Below are 21,581 nucleotides of genomic sequence, written 5' to 3'. Positions count from 1 at the left end.
CTTTCTCTTCTAGTTATTATCTGAATATTTGATTATGAGCAAAAATTGCAACAGCCATATTGCTGAAATTGGTTTGTGACTTTTAACAAATCAGTAGCAGTTAGTCTGAAGTTGTTATAGAAAGTAAATTAATGAATCTTCTCCTGCTTTACGTATCTTTTTGTCAAGTAATACAAGACTTGGTAGATTATGAAGTCAGGGAGAAGCGTAATCAGAGTTACATTGCTGTTGAATGATAAACAATATCTTGTACTGGGATTAAGAACACACACTGTGGAGATAAGCACAAAACAGGAAGAAAATAATTAAAAAAACATAATGAGAAAATAAAATGAAAGAAAAAAGTGAAATAGATTAATGAATTGATTAATTAATAAATTGATTAATACAAAAAGGATAAAAAAATTCAGTGAAGTACACTAATTAAATTAATCTGTTGAAAGAGTATGTTGGCATCAGGTGTGATTTGCATACTGAGTGGATGTTTTTGTAATTCTTACTCTTTTCATTATTACTGATTTTTATTATTATTAAGGTATGTTATTATTTAGGTATACAGCATAACTCATTGCTTCCTAAAATGCTGGTTTTCTGATTTTAACTCCTCTGTCTACATCTGTACAATGATATTTGTTATATGTAATTGAAGATATGATTTTTGATGTGCTACTAATATGTTCTTGATATTCTCCTTCTGCCTGGATAGTGGGTAAGTAAAAAAGCAGAGGAGTGAAGCTTTTTAGGATATTTTGGCAAGGTGTGCTGTGTTTAGATACTGATGATAAAAAGATTGAAAAGTAATTTGGGCATTTTTGATTTATTTGTTTTGTGGCTTTGTAACTCCTTGTCTTATAAGCAAAAAGAAGACATATATATATATATATATATATATATATATATATATATATATATATATATATATATATATATATATATATATATATGTATGCATGTATATATATGGAATGAGTGAAATGGAATGCTGATTTTGTCTTTTGTCACATAGATGTGTCCTGTGCATGTGATTTAGATCAGTGATTATTGGATTATTGTAATGCAGTAAGATATGTTTTGACAAATTTGGTAAAGAGTTAGGTTAGAGGCTATACTGTATTATCAAAATATAAGTATGTGATGAAATAGTTTGATTGAAATAGAATTATTATAACATTGTTTGAAGTATCAATATGCAGTTGTATACTTTGCATATGAGATGTGCTTACTTCTGTTTTGTAGTATATATGTATTTATATCAGAACTATGTAACTTGTCAGAAACATTATGCATGTATTTCACTTTCATGACAATGTATGTTGTTGCACTTTGAGAGATTGGCCTCACGTAATTGCTTTTTTGATGTATTCAACACAAAAGATGAAAGTAAGTGATTGTTTTTGACTTGATATATTTATCCACATTGTCGTATTTTTGTTGTAATGCTTTAGTGTGTGTGTTAACCTTTAGAGTTTTTGCCTTGATTTTGAATATCTACTTCTTTTTTCATCGTTGTGATTTTTGTGTGTGTGTGTGTGCTTTCTGTTTATCGAATATTTAGAGGATGAAGTATATTACGAAAAGCAAATTATAACATGGTAGTAATGATTATGATCACAAGCTAGTATATGGTCTTGAGGTCCTTTTTCAACCACTGTGATCCAAAGTTTTAAGTTCTCTGATTCGAAGTAGATTTCTTTTATGTCTTCCTATATCATTTTCTCGTATTCCATCCCAAAGCTGCATAGGTCACTTTGTGTTTCTTACTCACTTCTGTTTTGCTGATAATACTATCTCTCCACAGTGACTACGAGGCCAGCATGAAACACCATGTTGCTAAGAAGAAGATCCCCATGGTAACTAACGAGGGCAAGACTGTTAAGCCTGAGAAGCCCAATGGAATTAAAATGGAGAAGTTTGTGTTTGACGTCTTTCAGTTCTCCAAGTAAGTGACAGAGACTGATAGAGGTTTTTATTTTATTATATATGATTGATTGATTTATTTTTTATTAATTAATAAATTTTTTCAGTATTGATCTTCTAGAAGGCTATATTGGAAACCATGGATTATTGCTCTTTGTAGATACCAATGAATTTTCCTTTTATCAGCACTTTGGCTGTGTGGGAAGTCATTCGTGAGGATGAGTTTGCCCCGCTCAAGAATGGTGACGGAGCAGAGAAGGACACACCCACCACCTGTCGTCACGCCCTCTTCTCACTCCACCATCGTTACCTTCTGAACGCAGGCGGTACCCTCATCGATTCCGAAGGAGAGCCTCTGCCTCTCATCCCTAGGTGAGGATCATTTGAGATGTGGAACTCGTATTTTTCTGGGAACGTATTGAGGTGAAGAGAAAGGAAAACCGGTACTCTTCAGTAAGGATAGATAACACAAAAGAAGCGAAAAAGATTAGTTGGCCAATATCTTGCATGACTGAGATATGCTGTGAAACTCAAAGCCACTATAAGGTAAGGTTGGCTTTTCTTACTGCTAGCTAACACAGCTTTTTTGTAGTGAATGAAATAGCATTTTTCTTCCCTTATGCTCTTATTGAATTTCTTATTTTGTGTGTGTGTGTGTGTGTGTGTGTGTGTGTGTGTGTGTGTGTGTGTGTGTGTGTGTGTGTGTGTGTGTGTGTGTGTGTGTGTGTGTGTGTGTGTGGTCTAAGTGTTTGCTGGATTGCAATATTACAATTGCAGTTGGCAAGGGAATGAATGGCAACATGAGATTTGATAACAAGTACTTTGATTTTAGATTATTACACCAGGAAGTGAACTGAATGTTAAAGTCTCTCATTTACTCTCACTGTGTGAACAATTATATTTACCTTATATTTTGCTGCATGTTGTGAGTCGATGTGCTATCTGATGTGTATGGAAAGATGGTCATCCGCATATTCTGGTGTGTTACCTTGCTTTTTGACTTTCAGAAGTTCAGAAGAAGCATGTTTTTTTTTATGTAAGCTATTAATTAATCTTTATAAAGTGATTTAAATATTTAACACTCACAGCATGCATTTTGAAACAAATATATGAATCACAGAAAGCACAGTAGTAATTCTGGAATATCTTTTGTCTAGAATGCAATATTTTTTTTTTCTTTTCTTTTTTTCTTTTTTTTTCTTTTTTTCTTTCTTTTTCTTCAGTAATCACATCACTTAACTTTTGAGCAGAGAATTTGTAAAGGTAATTTTGTTCTAAGTGGTAATGATGCTGAAAACTTCTGATTTCTTATTTTGACTTGATTAAGGAAATTTATTGATATTATTGTGATTGCATTATGTTAGGTTATCCATTAAGACTTTGAAAAACTATTCTCCTTTGTTAAGAAATTGATGAAATTTACCTAGGAAGGTTAAGCTTTTCCTTGGAAATAATCTGAATACCTCTCAGTTTTGTTAAGGCAAAGAAAAGGAGTTCAGATTTATGGCTCCTTAGTACATTTTCTCTGTGATTTGTCTATATGAAAATACACTACAGATATACTAAAAAAGAAAACACAGATTACCTTAGAAGGGTCAAATATATCTAAGATGGATTGTTTGTTTCCAGTTAATCCATTACTAAGATTATATACCTCTCATACAACAAAGTAGTCTGTTCCATATCTAACTTGATACTAACTACTTTCCTACTAAATCTCAGTTCTGATTTAGTGTTACGCATATATGATAATGTATTCCTAACGTGTATTATAGGCCAGAGGACAGACCGGTAACAGTAGTGAACAGGTATGTAAGTGTAACCTGAGTGGAGTGTCCGTGGGATTTTCCATTGTTCTCTTGTGAGGGTTGATTTTGTGCCAGATGAAGTACAGTCTAATGTAACAGTATGATGAGTCAGCAATTACTACCTACGAACAGAAAGATGTAATGGAAACATAATGAGTATTTCCTGTAAGTTAAGAAAAATTATCTGTAAAAGGTAGTCAGTGAAGTTCAGTTATCATGATTAATATTATTGCTGTTTTTTTTTTCCACATTGTACCTATGAAATTTTGTTTACAGTAATCATCTGGTACTAAATGTCCCATCTAAAAGAGAATGTTTTATTTGAGACAGTTTACAGTGGTGATGGAACATTACTGTATTATTTTTTTACACACACTTTGTACACGCACATACACTGAGTTGCTTTTGTGTAATTTTTCTGATATTTTGTTGAGTGTGAGTTCCAAGGTGTGTTTTGTTTCTGTAAATACTAGGAGTGTGATCTGCATTGGACTACCAGTGAGTTCTCCTGTGACCTATGAAAAAAGAAACTGTTTCAGCTGTAAATATGCTTACTGGAATAAACTTTGCGGAGTAGAATTGAAGAATTCTGCTTGGGTATTTTTGGAATGGATTTGCAGGTCCTTCTATAAAGGGACTTGAAAGATGGCTATTCCTTTGTTATTGAGTTCTTGAAGAAACAAAGAACGAAGTGTGTATATGTGTGTGTCTCTGTGCATGTTTTATCATTTTGTTTTCCTTGTTTATATTTATCTAAGATTATTAATTTCCTTTTTATTGCATGATAATGTTTACTTATTTTAATTTGACCTTTACAGCACTTTGTGAATTTTTAGTTTGTTTTGCAGTATGCTTTGTTTTTTAAGTTTTGGCTGCCCACTTCTCCATTTACTTCAATCTCTTTTAGTTTTCAGTTCTTGAGTTTACCTTTTTTTTTTTTTCTTTTTTTTTTCATTTTGTTTTACTTAGCTTCCTTCTTCTTCATTTCTGTTTTTTCATTTAGCCCTGCTGCTGCACCAAAATGCCCTACCACAGAAAATGCCAACACTGAATTTAACAATAATGATGCGTAAGTATAGTTTTCTGATGTATTTCAGGGAATTTCCATGGTGAAGGTTGTAGCAGATTTCATGGTGATGGTACTATGGACAATCTAATTGTGGTGCTGGTTGATTTTGTCTGTCTTCCTTGACTGTATTATGTATGAAAACTCTACTGTAGAAGGGAAATAAGCTACATTCTTACATATGACCCTTATTTTTACTGTTATTTTGTATGACATTTCATCGAGAAGGAGGAGCGCAAGACGTGTCTGTCAGATATCTTCCAGAAACCTTTACGAACATTACGGACTTTGTTAAACAGTAATTTTGTCGATGGGCATTTCAAGATTTTCCTTTGTGGAAACATGGAAGCATGTGGGAACCAAGAAATAGAAATGTAGTGTTTGCTTTGTAGTTACGAACTGTGTGTGACCTGTTGTTCATTAACACTAACACAAAAATGAAAACTTTTTTTTTTTGGTATCTGCACTCAATTACTAATAATGTCTGTATTGCATGCTCATATTTTGTATTATTAATTGTTATTAATTGAATTTATGTAGTGTAATATTTTCTATTTGAATACCATTAAGTTGACATCAAAAATAATTTTGTAAAACAAGTAAGTTAACAGTTCAGTTGTTTAGTTTGTACAGATCTGTCATATGTAGATTTTAAGTTGCATAATCCTTAGACGCTCATACAATAATTGCTTGCCATTATTTTTTATTTCTAGTGAAATGTAGCTTCTTTGCTTGTTTTGTTTTTGTGTGTGTGAAGTATTAACCTCCAGTTTCATAAAACTTGGGTTCACAAAAATGTTCACACAGTATCATATATATATATATATATATATATATATATATATATATATATATATATATATATATATATATATATATATATATCAAACACATATACATATATATTGTAGTCAAATATGATGGTAAAGGAAACTAATCATTTCAGTAGTTTTGTGAGCCCAGGTAATGTGTGCTGTCTAGTAAGTCTTAACCCTATGTGTTTGTGATTTATGTTGCAGTGTAATGTGTATTAAGGATAAGAGATGCACCTGGTTGCCACGCTTCTTACCACAGATATTTTCTTTTTGGTTCAGGCAAGTGTTTTAACTAACAGATTTGGAATCAGTTCATGTCAGAAAAGTCCTTTGTGTGAACTAATGAGTTTTGTTTTTATTATTTTCATGTGGAATGTTGTATACTGCTGTATATTTTCATGGGATGAAGTAATGATTTATTTCTTGTGTAAAATTTGAGAGATTTTTAGCATTCTTTGAGCTTTGATAAAATACTCAGGGCAATTTTCTTCAAGCATTTATAAAATTAATTTTAATGAACGACTTGAGGTAAGGTAGTGTGGCAGTAGCAACATTCAAATGTAAACTTTGAGAAATTTGCTTTGTATAGATTTTGTGTTCTCTCTTTCTCTCTGTTTCTCTCCCTCCTTTTCTCTCTGTTTCTCTTTTTTTCTGTTTTTCTCTCTCCTTTTCTCTGTTTCTCTCTCTCCTTTTCTATCTGTTTCTGACTTCTTTTCTCTGTTTCTCTCCTTTTCTCCATTTCTCTCTGTTTCTCTCTCTCCATTTCTCTCTGTTTCTCTCTCTCCTCTCTCTCTTCTCTCTCTCTCTCTTTTCTCTCTCCTCTCTCTTCTTTCTCCTGTCTCTTCTCTCTTCTCTTTTCTCTCTCTCTCTCTCTTCTCTCTCTCTCTCTCTCTCTCTCTTCTCTCTCTCTCTCTCTCTCTCCCTTCTTTCTCTCTTCTCTCTCTCTTCTCTCTCTTTTCTCCTCCCCTTCTCTCTCTCTTTCTCTTCTTCTCCTCTCTTCTCTCTCTCTCTCTCTCTGTTTCTCTCTCTCTTCTCTCTCTCTTTTCTCTCTCTCTCTCTCTCTGTTCTCTCTCTTCTCTCTCTCTGTTTCTCTCTCTTCTCTCTCTCTGTTTCTCTCTCTTCTCTCTCTCTCGTTCCCCTTTTCTTCTTCTGCTCTTCTCTCTTTTATTTCTCTCTCTCTCTCTCTCTCTCTCTCTCTCTCCTCTCTCTCTCTCTCCTCTCTCTCTCTCCTCTCTCTCTCTCTCTCTCTCTCTCTCTCTCTCTCTCTCTCTCTTCACTTTCACTTTCACTTTCACTTTCACACACACTCACTCACTCACTCACACACTCAATTTTTTAGGGGGGGGGGGGCAGAGGGGTATAGAATACTATGTTATGAATCAGAAGTTTTAGTTCCCCTAGGATACCTTGAATTTTACAATATGCCTTGCTTAGCCTCATTTCTTAAAACAGAGGATATCCAAATAAGGCATGAACAGGTCACAACCACTTATTTGGACATCAGCACTAAAGCTTGTAGACTTAAAGTAAATCTGGGAAAAAAGTGAAAAGTTGTCTTATAAATGGATAAGAAGATCAATAAAGGCAGACCTTATTTTTCTGTTTATACAAGAGATGGGGATATGTGTTTCTATTCACAAATTTTATCATTATTCCTATGCACGAATGAAAATATCTTCTGTCTGTTCAGAAAAGATAATTTGTGGGAGGCTAAGATATGTTATTGTTGACCATAAATAACATAATATTCCTACAAAAACAAATTTTTTTTCCAAAGATAATTCTGTTGAATTTCTTCCACAGCCAAAAGGAGATGCGATGGGATGAGTGCCCGGTGGTGGTTGAAATTTCGCCTCTTGTCTCCTATGCTGGTGAAGGACTGGATAAGCTTGTGGCCAACAAGAAGTTTACGTGTCCGCTCAGTCTCAGCGAACCAGCCAAGAAGATTGAAGCATAAGAAAATGCGGAAAATGCCTACCTTGTGAACCTTTGTCAATATTCTCTTTTTGACATCTGCAATTTCACATCTCAAGCAAAAAAAAAAATTTTCACGTGAAACGGAGCTTGTGTAAATTCCAAATATCATTAGCATCTAGTGAGAATGCTTTAGCTAGAAGTATACATGTGTGTTTTGGCTTGATGGGAAGCAGTGTGTTCTGTCACATTTAGATCGCTCAATCACAAAATCTCTAAACTGTTAGCTGAGGATATGCAGCAGAAGTTGCAGAAGTAAATGTTACAAATAATTGTACACAGTTACATTCACTTGAATTGGCAGAAATGTGATGTTCATGTTCATATCATGCATTCTTATAGTGAATAATTCTGATTGCATTTCCAGTATTAAGTGGCAGAATAATCATAAAATTGAAATGACTGATGTTTGGAAATTGCTGGTGATGGTATTTTGATTGCTTTGCAATCATAGCAATTATTTGTAACACTTGATTACTTTTTGTGCATTTTAGATGACAAAGTTTTAACTATAACTGTCATCAATCCATTGGGTAAAAGAGGTTATTTATAGGTATTATTTTTTTAGATTTTAGTTGGCTGCAAATTATCTTGTGGTTGTAGGTAAGGGAATTTGTTCATTCTTGTGCCTTACATAAACATTGAAGTCATGCATTATAAAAAAGAGTATTGCAAAGTGTATTACATGATATCATCTTCATTTCATTATCATCAAGATTCATAAGATACTGTACTTAAACAGAAAAACAAAAAAAATATGACTAGGTTTTATATCTTCACTTCAGATAATGAAATAAATATGTGGCAGTGAATTGGACATTATTGGACTAGCACAAAAAGTAAGACATAAAGAATTTTATCAGAGAGACAGATAATTATTTTATCGTAGGTTTTATCTTGAAGACCATACACATTTTTTCTGCAATGGAATTCTCATTTTGAATTGTCATTACACACTAATATCCTGTGAGTTTTCTTTGTGCACTATCAACATTGTCTTCTTTTTTTTTTTTTTTTTAACCATGACAGATTTTATACATATGAATTGTATGATATTGTTATTTTATGTACAGCTTCTGATTTATACTTTGGTGTAAAGTTCTCTTTTATTGTTTGTATCACCAGATGATTTAGTGACATTCCAAAAGGTAGAGGTATACAGTACATGAAGACCTTTTTGTCATATATAACACCGTAAATTATGACTCATGGCCTATAGAGTTTTTATGTGCATAATACTTGTATAAGGAAAAACCCAAAGGTACTCTTTTCACCTTTTGTACCCTCAATGTTTTTCACCTTTGCATATATTGAATATAACAGAAGTACAAAGAAGTCTCCTGCATCACAGGTAAAGGAGGTATAAAAAAGCTGGTTGTACACAGTGTTTTGTACTGTAGTAATACCTTAGTATTTTTGTTGTATAGTGTGGCTAGTAATGGAATAAATCTCACTTTGCATCTTTTATAGTCATTCTATACTGGGGAAATGAGAAATATGATGAATACATTGTGACAACATTCAGCCATTATCCTTGTATGGAAAGTCAAAAACTCTTACACTACAAGCAATATATTACTTATATGGCTTCTGTCATAGTATACCAATATTTTTTTTAATTCTCCAGCAATGTATAAATACAAGTAAAGGGGCAACCATTAAAATTTAAACACATTAGTAGTAGAAGCACTTGTTGATCATCCATTACTACAGCCATGGGAACAAGTGAGTAGCATTTGTATTTTGAGAGCAAGTTTGCAGGTGTTATATGTATGGTTGAATAACATGACTGTGTGCACAAGTGATTGTAACTGTTTTAGTCAGCTTGTAATTCCCTATTACAAGCACTACAGTTAGGACACCTTCCATTATCCATTCAGTATTTTTTTGTTACTTACAAAAATCTCTGGTACTTACATATTGGAATTTTATTATTTTGCAAATGGCAAAAGTAAAAATGTATTTAGTCCTGTGTGTACATATCTTTTAAATGGGACATACTTGTTTTTCTTATTTTTATAGAGAAATACTGACTTTTAACTATTCATATATCTAAAACTTGTTGTATGTTAAATAATCATCCATATTTTTAAATTTCTTACTTTGTTTAATGATTCTATCTTATTCATCTACAGTGCCACCATTCTTTATATACTGCAAACAAATCAACACAAGAAAGTGCAGTGTGGATATAATTATATATATATATATATATATATTTGATTTTTATCAAGAGGACCATCCAGTTTTTCAACTACATACAAAATTTTCAGTATCAGAGGTACAAGAATATTTTGGGGAGTGTGATTAGCAAACCATGCGTACCAAGACCAAAAGGGCACTTTCATTTTGTTATGTAGTAGAATCAGTGTGCAATATCGCTTGTGTATTTGAGGAAAATATAGGAGTCTACTTGTGAATTCACCACATTAGAAATACAGTGAAGTCAAGACAGTCAATACCAGTTGTTAAAAAAATGGTTATATCTAATATAAAATGGTTGTCATGAAATCATTGTATTGATTTTTGCCTTATAGGCAAGTGATTTACTGTAATCTTAATTAAAATACAGATTGCCAATTATCTTTCCTTAACTTTTTTCCCTTCATTTATTTTAGCACCCAAACAAGAGTAATACCTCTCTTACCTTCAAAATTAAAATCCATCAGCAAAGTTTTTACAGTAATTTACAAAAATAAAAGAACTTGAATCTGCCAGTGAATATACACATGCATTGTCCACTGTGGTTTTATTTTATCAAAGTTTTGTTTACGCACAAGTTCTTTGTCATTAACCCATTGCCGACGGGTGGCATGTACACACATGCCATGGCATGGCGGGACTATTTGCCAGGGGCATGTATGTACATGCCATGGTGTATGTATGGACATGCCTCAAGTTTTTTTTTTTTTTTTTTTTTTTTTTTTTTTTTTAAGTTGTATTTAACACACTCATTTTTAATATGGAAAAAAACAAACAAACTACAAACCGACAATTTCAACTCCATGATGCCGCACACATAACCAGAAAAATACCCTTCAGTCTCGATTTATCAGGAAGTATGGCAAGTAGAGACTTTAGAAAATAATGAAAACTGAAAATACAACATATCTTCGTAGTATTACGAAGAAACGGCATGGGATGCTGGTATTTGGCATGAGTGGTCGCGCATGCTAGGGCGACGATATAAGCCCCCGGCAGCGAGGCCCAGGCTACTATGAATACTACCCGTTGGGAAAGGGTTAAGCTGTCAGTTAGTAGGTCTACCTAATCTTGCCCCTCCCCCCTCTCTATCTCTTTTTCTCCTTCTTCCATACTTTCCATATCATTATTACTATACAAAGAAAATCAATAGAGTTAAATCACAGTTGGCAGTGGAGGTACCCAGCATTAATTGGTTAATTAAGTAATGCAACTATATGGCACCTTTTCTGCATTTTAAATTATTTTTGGTGTTAGTGGACTCAGGGGAGACCAACAGAAATCACTATCTAAATTTGAAATCTCCAAATATAAAGTTAATGATATGAACCCCATTGATCGAGATGTGAGCCCTATGTCGTGAAAATATTTGGCTTGAAGGCCAGGGTGACAAGAATGACTTGCCAAAGCTCCAGGGGAGTGATTAGACTCATTTAGTATTTTAAAAAGGAGCTTTTACGTTATTTCCATAGATACACAAGTGTGAAATTTCTGTTAGACATGACTGGAAGAGTGCTGGCTCCAGGGGGAATGCTGTTTCCATGCTAAGGATCCTATTCCTGCCTGCCATGACCTGCAGCATAAGTTGTATTACAGAAAATTAAATATTATGAATTATGGACTACCTAGAGAGATGATAAGGAGTCTGTGCATGGAAAACAGTTTATTACCAGTTGGATAAAGCATATCATTTGACAAATATAGACAATGGAAAATGGCAAAAGCTATAAAAAAAAAAAAAAAAAAAAAAAAAAAAAAAAAAAAAAAAAAAATAAATAAATAAATAAATAAATAAATAAATAAATAAATAAATAAATAAATAAATAAATAAATAAATAAATAAATAAATCAATAAATCAATAAAATAAAATAAAATAAAATAAAATAAAATAAAATAAAATAAAATAAAATAAAATAAAATAAAATAAAATAAAATAAAATAAAATAAAATAAAATGCAGAAGAGAATAACATTGCAAAGAGGATGCAAGGAGCCTTGTCACCGCATATGAGTGTTTGTGTGTACCTGGCCTACAAGCCACAGCAGAGTAACTGCTTACATAAGCTTAATTTTTGGCCACTTGATGCCAAGGAAGCATCCGGATATAATGGGTTAAGTTTAAAATGTCCCCCTAATATATTATATACTTTCTTACATGTAAATTGTAACAAATTTATTGCCAAAATATCTCCTTTGAAAAAGTCATTTATAATTGTGAGAACATTGTATATAGTTTTCCCCTGAAAGGTTTATAGAGAAATTGTAGATGGTGCAAGATTAATTTTCCTCTTCTTCTTTGGGGGTAATCTGAATATTGAAGGAAAGAAAAAGAAACATTTATATATATATATATATATATATATATATATATATATATATATATATATATATATATATATATATATATATATATATATATGTAAATTTTTCCTTAAAGTATCAAAGAAAGCTGTTTCTTTAGTCACATGGGAACCATCTATGCATACTGTATACATTTTTATAATGTGTTTTTAATTAAAATGTAATTGACCCCTTATTTCATACAAAACAGGAAATGTGGTCTGAAAATTTTGGATATGAATTTTGGGTCATGTAAGAAGCTTGATGATGAAGAAAGAAAGAAGCAAGAAGTGGGCATGGTTAATGGCTGTGGTTAGAAGAAATAACTGTGCTGGACATCAAAGGTCATATAGCAATTTGGTAAAGTATTGTGGCAAGAAGGGTGGAAATGAGTTCAAGGTCAGGAGATGTATTAGATATTACAGGCTGTAGAATGCTGTAGGATAGAATGGTAGTGAAAAGGGCAAAGAGGAGGAGCAAATGGAATACAGTGGGGATTTGTAAATGGGGATGTGGTTAAAGGTATAGGGTGATCAGATCAAATGGAGAGTAACACTGTATGAGAGAATTGCAAAAGAGCTATTATGAAACAATCAAAGGGTAATAGAGTAAGAAATGATAGTTGTAGAAGTAGAAGGCCCCAGAGAATGAAATAAGGGAACAGGGGAAAATGGTGAAATTTTGGGAAGGATATCAGGAGGGTAGGGATCCAGAAAAGAACACTGTTGTGGCACGTTCGTATCTAAGTGGGGGTGGTAAGGATAATGGGGAAGGAAGAGAGAATGGTGATGTATATGGTGGAGGAGATGATGGGGTGTTTTTGGGAGAGTGGGAGGGAGAAGGATGAAGGGGGAACTTGAGGAGGAGGATGGATATCAGCAAATACTTTGAATGTAGAGTGAATAGGAAAATAGGGATTAGAGGGTGGATGAGGGAATTAACTATTCTTGAGTCATGTTTAGGAACTTTTGGATGTCTTCAAGAGTTTCTGGAGGGGAGTTGGTTATAAAGGTCTGAGAAACAAAGGTTTTCTTATGTGGAGAAGAGGGAATAGATGGGTGAGGAGCATAGGAACAGGTGGGTGTAAGAGAGGATGTTTTGTAGGAGAAGATAGAGTGCAATGTTTAGTCTGTCTGGTGTGACAGATAAGAGTGAAAAGGAGGAGGAGCAGGCAATGGGTAAATGGTAGAGACTGAAGTATCTGGATTTAGACTGCAAAAGGAATTTGACTGGGGAAGAGAGGTAGTAGAGATAGGTTGGTTCGGGGTACAGGGAAGAGATACTTGGGGAGATGCTGAGACTTCTTGAGAAGATGGGAGGGAAGTGGAGCAAAGTACAGTTTTCAAATAGGTAGAAAGAGAAAAACCTCATTGGCGTGGTTCTCATCTGGCCTCACGTTGAGTGTGACCTAGTTTGAATCTGAGTACTGCTACCTCAGATTCGAGCTTGTAGGCAGGGCAGCTCTTATAAAATACATTATGGGAACCACCATAATTGGAACATGTATATGACTAAGCAGAGTAATTTGAATGGTCATGACATTGAGGGCAGCGGGCTGTGGAGCGACAGTGTTTGGCTGGGTGGCCAAAATGCCAACATTTCAGACACTGGCAGGGGAGAGGTCAATATGGTCTGACATGACAGCACACTCCACCAATATAAACCTCATGAGGGAGGTCATGTCTATGGAAGCTAATCTTGGCAATATTGGTGTAGGACTTACATTGGCCTCTGGGAGGAATAGTGTAGCACTGGAATGCCATTGCATCATAGTCGACGAGGAATGCAAGCACATTGTTTTCACAGTCTGACCAGTCTTTGTTGTAGACAGGACAGTCAGTTGGAGAGATGGAAACAGTTCCAGTACAAATATTAAGGGTGGAGTGACATTGGGCAAGAATAGGTTTACCAGTGAGGTCAGTCAGGGTAGATGGAGCATGAGCTTGGGACTTAGATGTAACTGTGATAAGACGTGAATGATCAGAATGGCTGCGAAAAGAAACTTTGCCTACTTGTTTTTGGAGACATTGTTGGAAGAGTATGGGGCTGCAGGGGGAATCACAAAGAATTGATCCCACTTGGCTGGGCCAAAAAGGGTATTCAACTCAAAAGTTTGCAAAGGTGGAAGCAGTAGAAGGAAGAGGGCAGGTGGAAGATGGGGTGGTATGGAGAGAGATAGTGCTGATGAGAGGAGGACAATAAAGATGAAGAGTAGTAATAAGGGGGGTTGGGGTAGACAGTGAAATAGAAGATGGAGTGAAAGATGTTGGGAGAGAAGAAGGGGTGTATTCTGAAGGTTAAGTAATAACCTGGGTGGATGATTTGGAATGGATATAATTAACAGCAAACTATGAGGAGGGATATTAGTATCAGTTAGAGCTGTGGTCAAAGGAGAGGCAAGCATCAAGAAACCAATGATCTCAAATTTAGATAGGCTAGTTGATAAAGGGGAAGCCTTAATGCCCTTAATAAGGGTAAAACATATTCATTATTGGCAATGGTGAGTGAAATAAATGGGGAGAGGAAATGGTCTACCCCTCAGGGTCCCCATAAGGGGTATAGGCTACACAATTAACCATGGGAATACCAAACCCATGGCTCCCAGAAGCTGTTCATGACTGACACAAAGCCAGCCTTTCATCCTTTCAGCATGGCTCTCAGACCTTAGGAAATGGAAAGGGGATGATGAAGAAGAGAAGGAATAAAAATGGGGAGAAGAGAAGACCATGCAAAATTAGTTGAGGCAAGGGCTGAGGTCCAAGGTGATTTCCTCCATTGGACCCCAGTCTCCTTTTACTAAGCCCACCACGGCAACAATAAGCAAGGGAATTGGGGGTAGACAAATGAAGAAGACTGCAGTAGATGGAGTGGAGGATGCGGGGAGAGAGAAAGGAGTGTATTCTGAAGGTTGAGTGATGACTTGGGTGGATGATTAGAAATAGATTGAGTTGTATTAGTATCAGTGGAGCTGTGATCAAAGGAGAGACAGGGGTCGGGAAACCAATGAAATCAAAATTAGTTAGGCTAGTTGATGAAGGGGCAAGCCTTAATGCCCCTAAGAAGGTAAATAATCCTCATTATTGGCCATGGTGAGCCTGAACTATGGGGAGAGGAATCAGTCTACCCCTCAGGGTCCCCTTTGGGTCCTTTCAACAGCTCTCTCACCTTAGGAAGTGGACAGAAGGGGATGAAGAAGAGAAGGAGAAGAAAAGACCAAGCAAAATTAGTTGAAGCGAGGACTGAAGTCCAAGGTAGGGGTGATCCCCTACATTGGCCTCTGTCTCTGTCTCCTAAGCCCTCCCACAACAACAGGCAGGGGATTAGAAGAGCAAGAAGTCAGAAAATAATTGACCTTTCAGTGATATTTGAGTAGTCAGGATCCATAAGCCTGATTTATTTCAACCTGTGGTTTCAAAATACTTCTTTGATGATCATGTAGAGCTCATTTCTTAAATCTAAAAAGGATCTAAAAAAAAAAAAAAATTAAATTACATTTATTAATTTCCTGTTCCCACAAATATAGAGCTAAGTAAATCTTTGTCTTCTAAGTCCTTCTTCTTTCTCTTTTCTTCTCTGTTCAACTTTTTGGCTTTAATCTTATTCTTAAAGTATTCATCCTTCATTTTTCTGCTTTCTTTCTTGGATAAAATTTCATCTTCTGTCAGCTTCTGCTTAAATACAAAGCCTAGTTTATCAGCTTTCTTGTTCTTCTTTACACTGTTTTCTTCCTTATCCTCTTTTTTATTATCTGCTGATTCAGTTGTATTGCTTTCCTCAGATTTCCCATTCTTCTTCATTGCCTTATCCTTCTTCTTTTGTTTCTTGCTGATCTCGGAGGCCTTAATGAAATGGTCGGTTTCTCGTCGAACTTGGGAAATTTCTGCCGCCATGCGCTGTCGGTGAACCTCTCTCTCATACTCAAGTCTCTGTTTCAGATAAGCCCATTTAAATCTGAAAATATAAAGTACACAAGCTTTAGTAAACTGATCTCTATACTAACTGTACTTATATTAGGAAACAGTAGTCAATCAGGGAGCCAGAGATGAAGACAAAGAAACGGGAAGGACCAACAACTCACCTGGGGAGATACTTGATATTCCAGAGCATGTCATAATAAGGGTTCCGCTTCTTTCCCCTGACTGGCTGGTTGTTGAGGTGGAGCTGCACAGCCTTGGCTTTTCTCTTGCTCTTGAATTCTATCCACCCCTCTGTGTAGCGCTGCCTTTTCTTTTTCTTCCACTTTTCAGTCTTTTTCTTTCCTGCACATCCAAAAAGCTGTATGAATAAATGGTTCATCCTACTGGGAGTCTGAAGAAGTTAACAGTACTTAAAAGGATGAGGAGGCAGAGAGAAGACAGGGGAAAGACAAATATTGAAAGAAAAGAAAAACAAAGAAAAAGGAAAGGGCTCGTTCTTAAATCATTACAAAGAGGAAATTACAGAGAATTAGAATCTGAAATGCATATCCCCTATCACTTTGCTTGGATGCCATACATGCCAAAACAAACAGAAAAATTTCATAATTACAATTAATTCTACACTGCATAAAGAAATCAAGATAATTAAAGATAAACAAGTTAATGAGCTGATGATTTACACAAAATCCTAAATACACATATACCAAATTACATATATATATGGACCATTTGTTTTACAGCTTTCATGAAATATAAATGAATCATAAAGCATTATTGATATTTTCAGATCAAGGAATTGAAATGGCAGTTCTGGATTCAATTATCATTTTGAGATTAGTTAATAAGTTCTGTCACCAATATCATTTGTACTTGATTTTCTGTCAAACATCCTTACAGACAGTATTTCCCTAAGTAAACTATGGCCATAATTATTAAACATTTAATGGATCCTCTTGCTTATTTCTATGAAACACAACCTTTCATGGAATATATATCAATATGGTGCTTATACATTCTCATTTTCTTACACAGCACAATTCCACAATTCTATATAGTGAACTTTACCAATAAATTTATGAAATGTTTAAAACAAGAAAACTGACCACAGACTAAGGTACATCCTAAATCTCTGACTTCAATTCCAAGAAAATATGAGTGCTAACTATGACATCAAAATTTTGAAGTTGGTCCTTCATCCACATGAACTTTTGGAAAAAAATATAAATTAAATGAATCTTTATGTCTATTAATTTTATTATTGTTAATTTTACCAAACCAGAGACCTCAATGTCTCATTTTAAGAAATGTAAGCTACCCATAAGGATATTTCAGACAATGCTCATCTATTCAAAGCCACAAACTTAGTTTGGAACTTCTACTATAGCCTCACAAAAAAAAAATTACACAAGTATGTAAGTAATATTATTTTAGAGATAAAACTGTATAAGAAAGAAAGAAAGAAAGAAAGAAAGAAAGAAAGAAAGAAGAAGAAAAAAAAAAAAAAAAAAAAAAAAAAAAAAAAAAAAAAAAAAAAAAGTTTTCCGGTCCATGAAAAGAGACAAGAAAAATGTGAATCAATATCTTTACTGGCCAAGCCTCATGATATCCAAAAAACAAAATAGTTCCCCTACTCAAGGTGCAATTTTTTTTTCTATCTGGGTATGATCTGCACCCTAATGAGCAAGATAACTTGCTACAATGCCGACCCCCTCTACACGTACACATATACACATAAACATACTTTTGAAAAAAATCCATTGAAAGAGATAGTACAAAAATAAGGAAAAATAAATAGGTAAATACACATGAATCATATGATGAAGTTCTAAGACATTTTTCATCTATGGCATTTTTATCCCAAACTGAAAATAAAGAAGCTATCAAAGGCATAAACAATAATGTATCATACGTCACATTGCATGTCAATCAGTTCATTCTGTTCACCTAAATGTTTGGACATTTGAATCTACCAACTATGATGTGAATGCAAGATGTTGCTTGTGAAATTTTGGTCAGAAAATTGCAGAAATCTTTATCTAGGAAACAGACCAATATCTTTGCTGCCAAAATATATGTGAATGAGGTTTACCTTTGTCAGAACACCAAAAGGGCTGGCTGGGGCACTCACTACTGCCATGCTTGTTATTTACAGTGGCTATTAAACCAATGCTGCCAGGAAAATGCTATGCTATGCTATGCTTTTTTTTTTTTTTTTTAGGTGTGTGTGTGTGTGTGTGTGTGTGTGTGTGTGTGTGTGTGTGTGTGTGTGTGTGTGTGTGTGTGTGTGTGTGTGTGTGTGTGTGTGTGTGTGTGTGTGTGTGTGTGTGTGTGTGTGTGTGTGTGTGTGTGTGTGTGTGCGTGTTTGTGTGTGAAATGTCTCTTCACATAGGTGGCTCTGCGAGTGCTTAGCCATAAAGGAATCAATTAGTAGACCTTGTGATCTTACCTAATTTCACCTTTCCTTCAATTGGCAGGATTTTTTTTTTCACTAATCCTATGAATAGTGATGGTGTTCTTTTTATTATAAATATTATAATTACTATAATGCTATAAACACTAGTAACAGCAAAATAAGATAACGTAAAATATTTTCAAATTCAAGGAAAAGGGTAAACGGGCAAGAAAGGCAGTACTCATAATTGGCTCATTGGTGACTTAGTACAAGTGTAGCCATCTATATATAAAAACAACTAATAAAGTTTACTCACAGTGACCATGGCATGTATATACATGCTATGCCTGTCGGCTTTGAGTTAAATATCTTCTACATTTGCAAGATGCAGTAGATTTGCCATGGACAAAAAAGTTTTTTTTTTAATTAACAAATCTAAAAATATATTGTACTGTGATTCACACTTGTACTGGTACTAAAAAAAAATACCACTGAATTATAAATACATGGAACAAACTCCCGGAGAATACTGTGATCTAAAAAAACTATATTTTGGATACTGACACTGAAACAGAAATGGATACTAGTAGAAACACATCATAAGGTCTATCAGTAGTTATCTAAAGACACCAACAGGACTTTTTTTCATTATCATTTTGGCTTTGTTCTATCCAAAAAAGAACTTGAAGCTTCCTGTGACCTGTAAAAGTTAGCCTAAATATCAAGATACCTCCATGGTCCCCAAGCTCAAGGGGAACAAACTAATAGACATACAAAAAGGATAGCCAAAATTATGGTGCAAGCCTAGCAATGCAGAGACATTAAGAACAAACAAACTTCTACCATGCATACTCTGGATGGATAAAGCTTGTTGACCTCCCTGTCAATATATTTTCAAGAAATAACAAGTCCAAGCTCCTGCTGCAGATACTTGGGGGTTTTGGCCTTTGCTGGGGTATTGGTGTCCATTCATGAAATACTATCTCAAGTAATTTCGTAAGACATATAGCCATGACGGTCTACAAGCTCTATCTGGCCAAATATATGTGAAGGAAGTTTGGTGGTATTGGCTGGATCACTCACAGGTGAAGAGAATACACACACTTAGTCCTATGATACCAAACAGCTAGAATGTCAATGTTGGCCCCAAATACTAGAATGGGTATGACATATATTAGGGAAAATTAGGAATATTAGGAATAGCAAAGATTGATTAAGTTAACCCATTCCTGACGGGTGGCATGTACGCACATGCCATGGCATGGCGGGACTATCTGCCGGGGGCATGTATGTACATGCCATGGTGTATGTATGTACATACCATGGTGTATGTATGGACATGCCAAGAGTTTTTTTTTTGTTACAATCACGGCAAAATATTATTATTCTGCCACTGAAAGTGTGATTAAGTTGTTTTTAACACTTTCGCATTTTTTCTATAAAAAAAAAAGCAACAAACCGAAGATTTCCACTCCATGATGCCACACACTGCTTATTTTATTCAGACTATAGACTGAATAATGATCAACTATGGAGTCTATATAACAACAAAAATACCCTTCAGTCTCGATTTATCAGGAAGTTTGGCAAGTAGAGACTTTAGAAAATAATGAAAACTGATAATACAACATATCTTTGTAGTGTTATGGAGAAACGGCATGGGATGCTGGTATTTGGCATGAGTGGTCGCGCATGCTAGGGCAACGATATAAGCCCCTGGCGTAATACCATGGAAATAGAAAACATTCAAGGACCTCCATACCATCACTTTCTATATATAGATGTTATTCTAAGGTTCTTGTCTAGGGGAAGTATTATAGGTGAAGGTGCTTAAAATGACAGAAATGCTCATATTAAGGAATTTACCTTTTATACACTACAATGTCTATGGTATACTCCATGCCTTCCCCACCAATCAAGCCTACTGCTATCACTAAAAGCACTAAAAATACAAAGTGAACATCACAGTGAATCTATCAATATCAAATGCAATAGATTTTAATACACAGACATATTGTAGAAAATCACCGATTCCTAATATAGCCTATTGTGAAAATTGTATTGTCATACATTTATCAACCAACCCCTTAGCTGTGATACTGAAAATTGGCTAGTAGCCATCAATTTGGGTTGTTGGTGCACATTGTCAGTTTCCCCCATTTGTGCACATCCCTTTTGGTACTTCACACACAAATGTTAGGCACCTAGTATCTTATTAACAAAAGTTTTTAAAAAAGAGGAGGTCTCCCTTCAATTGAAGTGCCTATATCTACTAGTGACGCCAAACAAGTGTCGCTACTATTATAATTTTTTATAGAAAGACGAGCTCCCTCTGATAAGTGTGGGGTATGTCATGATGCGCCGCCATCTGCCACTCGGTCCCCCAACAGCCATTGCATGATCTCACCCACAACCAAATGCTCAAGTTATTACCGAGTGCAGGGCAAGTGTACTTTACATTTTGGCAGGAAAACATTTCTTTTGTCTTTGAAATGCTTCTATGCCAATTCCCTTCTTTTTTCTTCTTCTTCCCCGAATCTTCAACTACATCCAGCCCAAAGGTCCCAATAACGCACAGAAGGGCACCAACCTTCATTCCCTGCCTGGAGGAACATTCGATCCACCTCCCCGAAGTTAGAGAAATAATCCCTCACGTCGGCAACATTCATATTGGGTGGGATGATAGAGAGGTAGATAATGCCCGGCTTCCGTCTCTTGGGTGTTGGCTCTGTATCCTCATCGCTAAGGGTAGTATCGGCCGTAGAGGCTTGAGGGGCATCCGCGTCGACCATCGTGGCTCATGTAAACAATGTGCGGAGGGCCGGGGGTGACGGGCGCAAATATTATGTTTAGGAATACGAGCCTACATCTCTTTATTATTATTTTTATTACTGCTGTTGTTGTTATTTTATTATTATTATTATTATTATTATTATTATTATTATTATTATTATTATTATTATTATTATTATTATTATTATTATTATTATTATTATTATTATCATTATTATCATTATTATTATTATTATTACTTTTACTATTACTATTATTGTCATCATTACCATTACTTATTTTGTAGTAGTTGGGCCACTTTGTAGCATCAATAGTTAGAGCAAATAGATGGATAGTCTTTCTTTTCCCGAGGGTTCT

The 21,581-nt window shown here is 34.9% G+C and overlaps 2 protein-coding genes across 9 annotated transcripts in view; one reads left to right on the top strand and one right to left on the bottom strand.

Annotated features, from left to right (window-relative positions):
* Positions 1 to 10,165, top strand: part of LOC119580101 (UDP-N-acetylhexosamine pyrophosphorylase-like) — a 105,779-nt gene extending 95,614 nt beyond the window's left edge. For 2 of the 8 annotated variants that reach the window (XM_037928029.1, XM_037928037.1), the window contains exons 8-13: positions 707 to 709; positions 1,799 to 1,939; positions 2,104 to 2,289; positions 3,693 to 3,725; positions 4,729 to 4,794; positions 7,410 to 10,165. In XM_037928029.1, coding sequence (XP_037783957.1) covers positions 707 to 709; positions 1,799 to 1,939; positions 2,104 to 2,289; positions 3,693 to 3,725; positions 4,729 to 4,794; positions 7,410 to 7,563 — 583 coding nt within the window. In that variant the 3' untranslated portion in view covers positions 7,564 to 10,165. The remainder of the gene's footprint in view (positions 1 to 706; positions 710 to 1,798; positions 1,940 to 2,103; positions 2,290 to 3,692; positions 3,726 to 4,728; positions 4,795 to 7,409) is intronic. The other 6 variants (XM_037928072.1, XM_037928046.1, XM_037928055.1 and 3 more) reach the window with 6 other exon arrangements.
* A 5,436-nt stretch (positions 10,166 to 15,601) lies between these two features.
* Positions 15,602 to 21,263, bottom strand: LOC119580093 (activator of basal transcription 1-like). The gene is made up of 3 exons (XM_037928016.1): positions 21,022 to 21,263; positions 16,201 to 16,381; positions 15,602 to 16,073 (listed from the first exon to the last, which is right to left on the bottom strand). Exons 1-3 carry the CDS (start codon positions 21,221 to 21,223, stop codon positions 15,620 to 15,622), a joined length of 837 nt encoding a protein of 278 aa, XP_037783944.1. The 5' UTR covers positions 21,224 to 21,263; the 3' UTR covers positions 15,602 to 15,619.
* Positions 21,264 to 21,581: the final 318 nt, after the last annotated feature.

This window comes from Penaeus monodon, chromosome 2, assembly GCF_015228065.2.
Source record: "Penaeus monodon isolate SGIC_2016 chromosome 2, NSTDA_Pmon_1, whole genome shotgun sequence".
In the NCBI taxonomy this organism is placed as follows: domain Eukaryota; kingdom Metazoa; phylum Arthropoda; class Malacostraca; order Decapoda; family Penaeidae; genus Penaeus; species Penaeus monodon.
The sequence above is the reverse complement of the archived record's forward strand: the minus strand, read 5'-3'. Positions and strand labels throughout refer to the sequence as shown.

Excerpts from the sequence above, each read along its gene's own strand:
- LOC119580093 (XM_037928016.1), bottom strand. The coding sequence starts at position 21,223 with ATGGTCGACGCGGATGCCCCTCAAGCCTCTACGGCCGATACTACCCTT. Across the intron at positions 16,382-21,021 it reads CCTCCAGGCAGGGAATGAAG|GAAAGAAAAAGACTGAAAAG; the intron begins GTTGGTGCCCTT and ends TTGGATGTGCAG. Across the intron at positions 16,074-16,200 it reads AATATCAAGTATCTCCCCAG|ATTTAAATGGGCTTATCTGA; the intron begins GTGAGTTGTTGG and ends TTATATTTTCAG.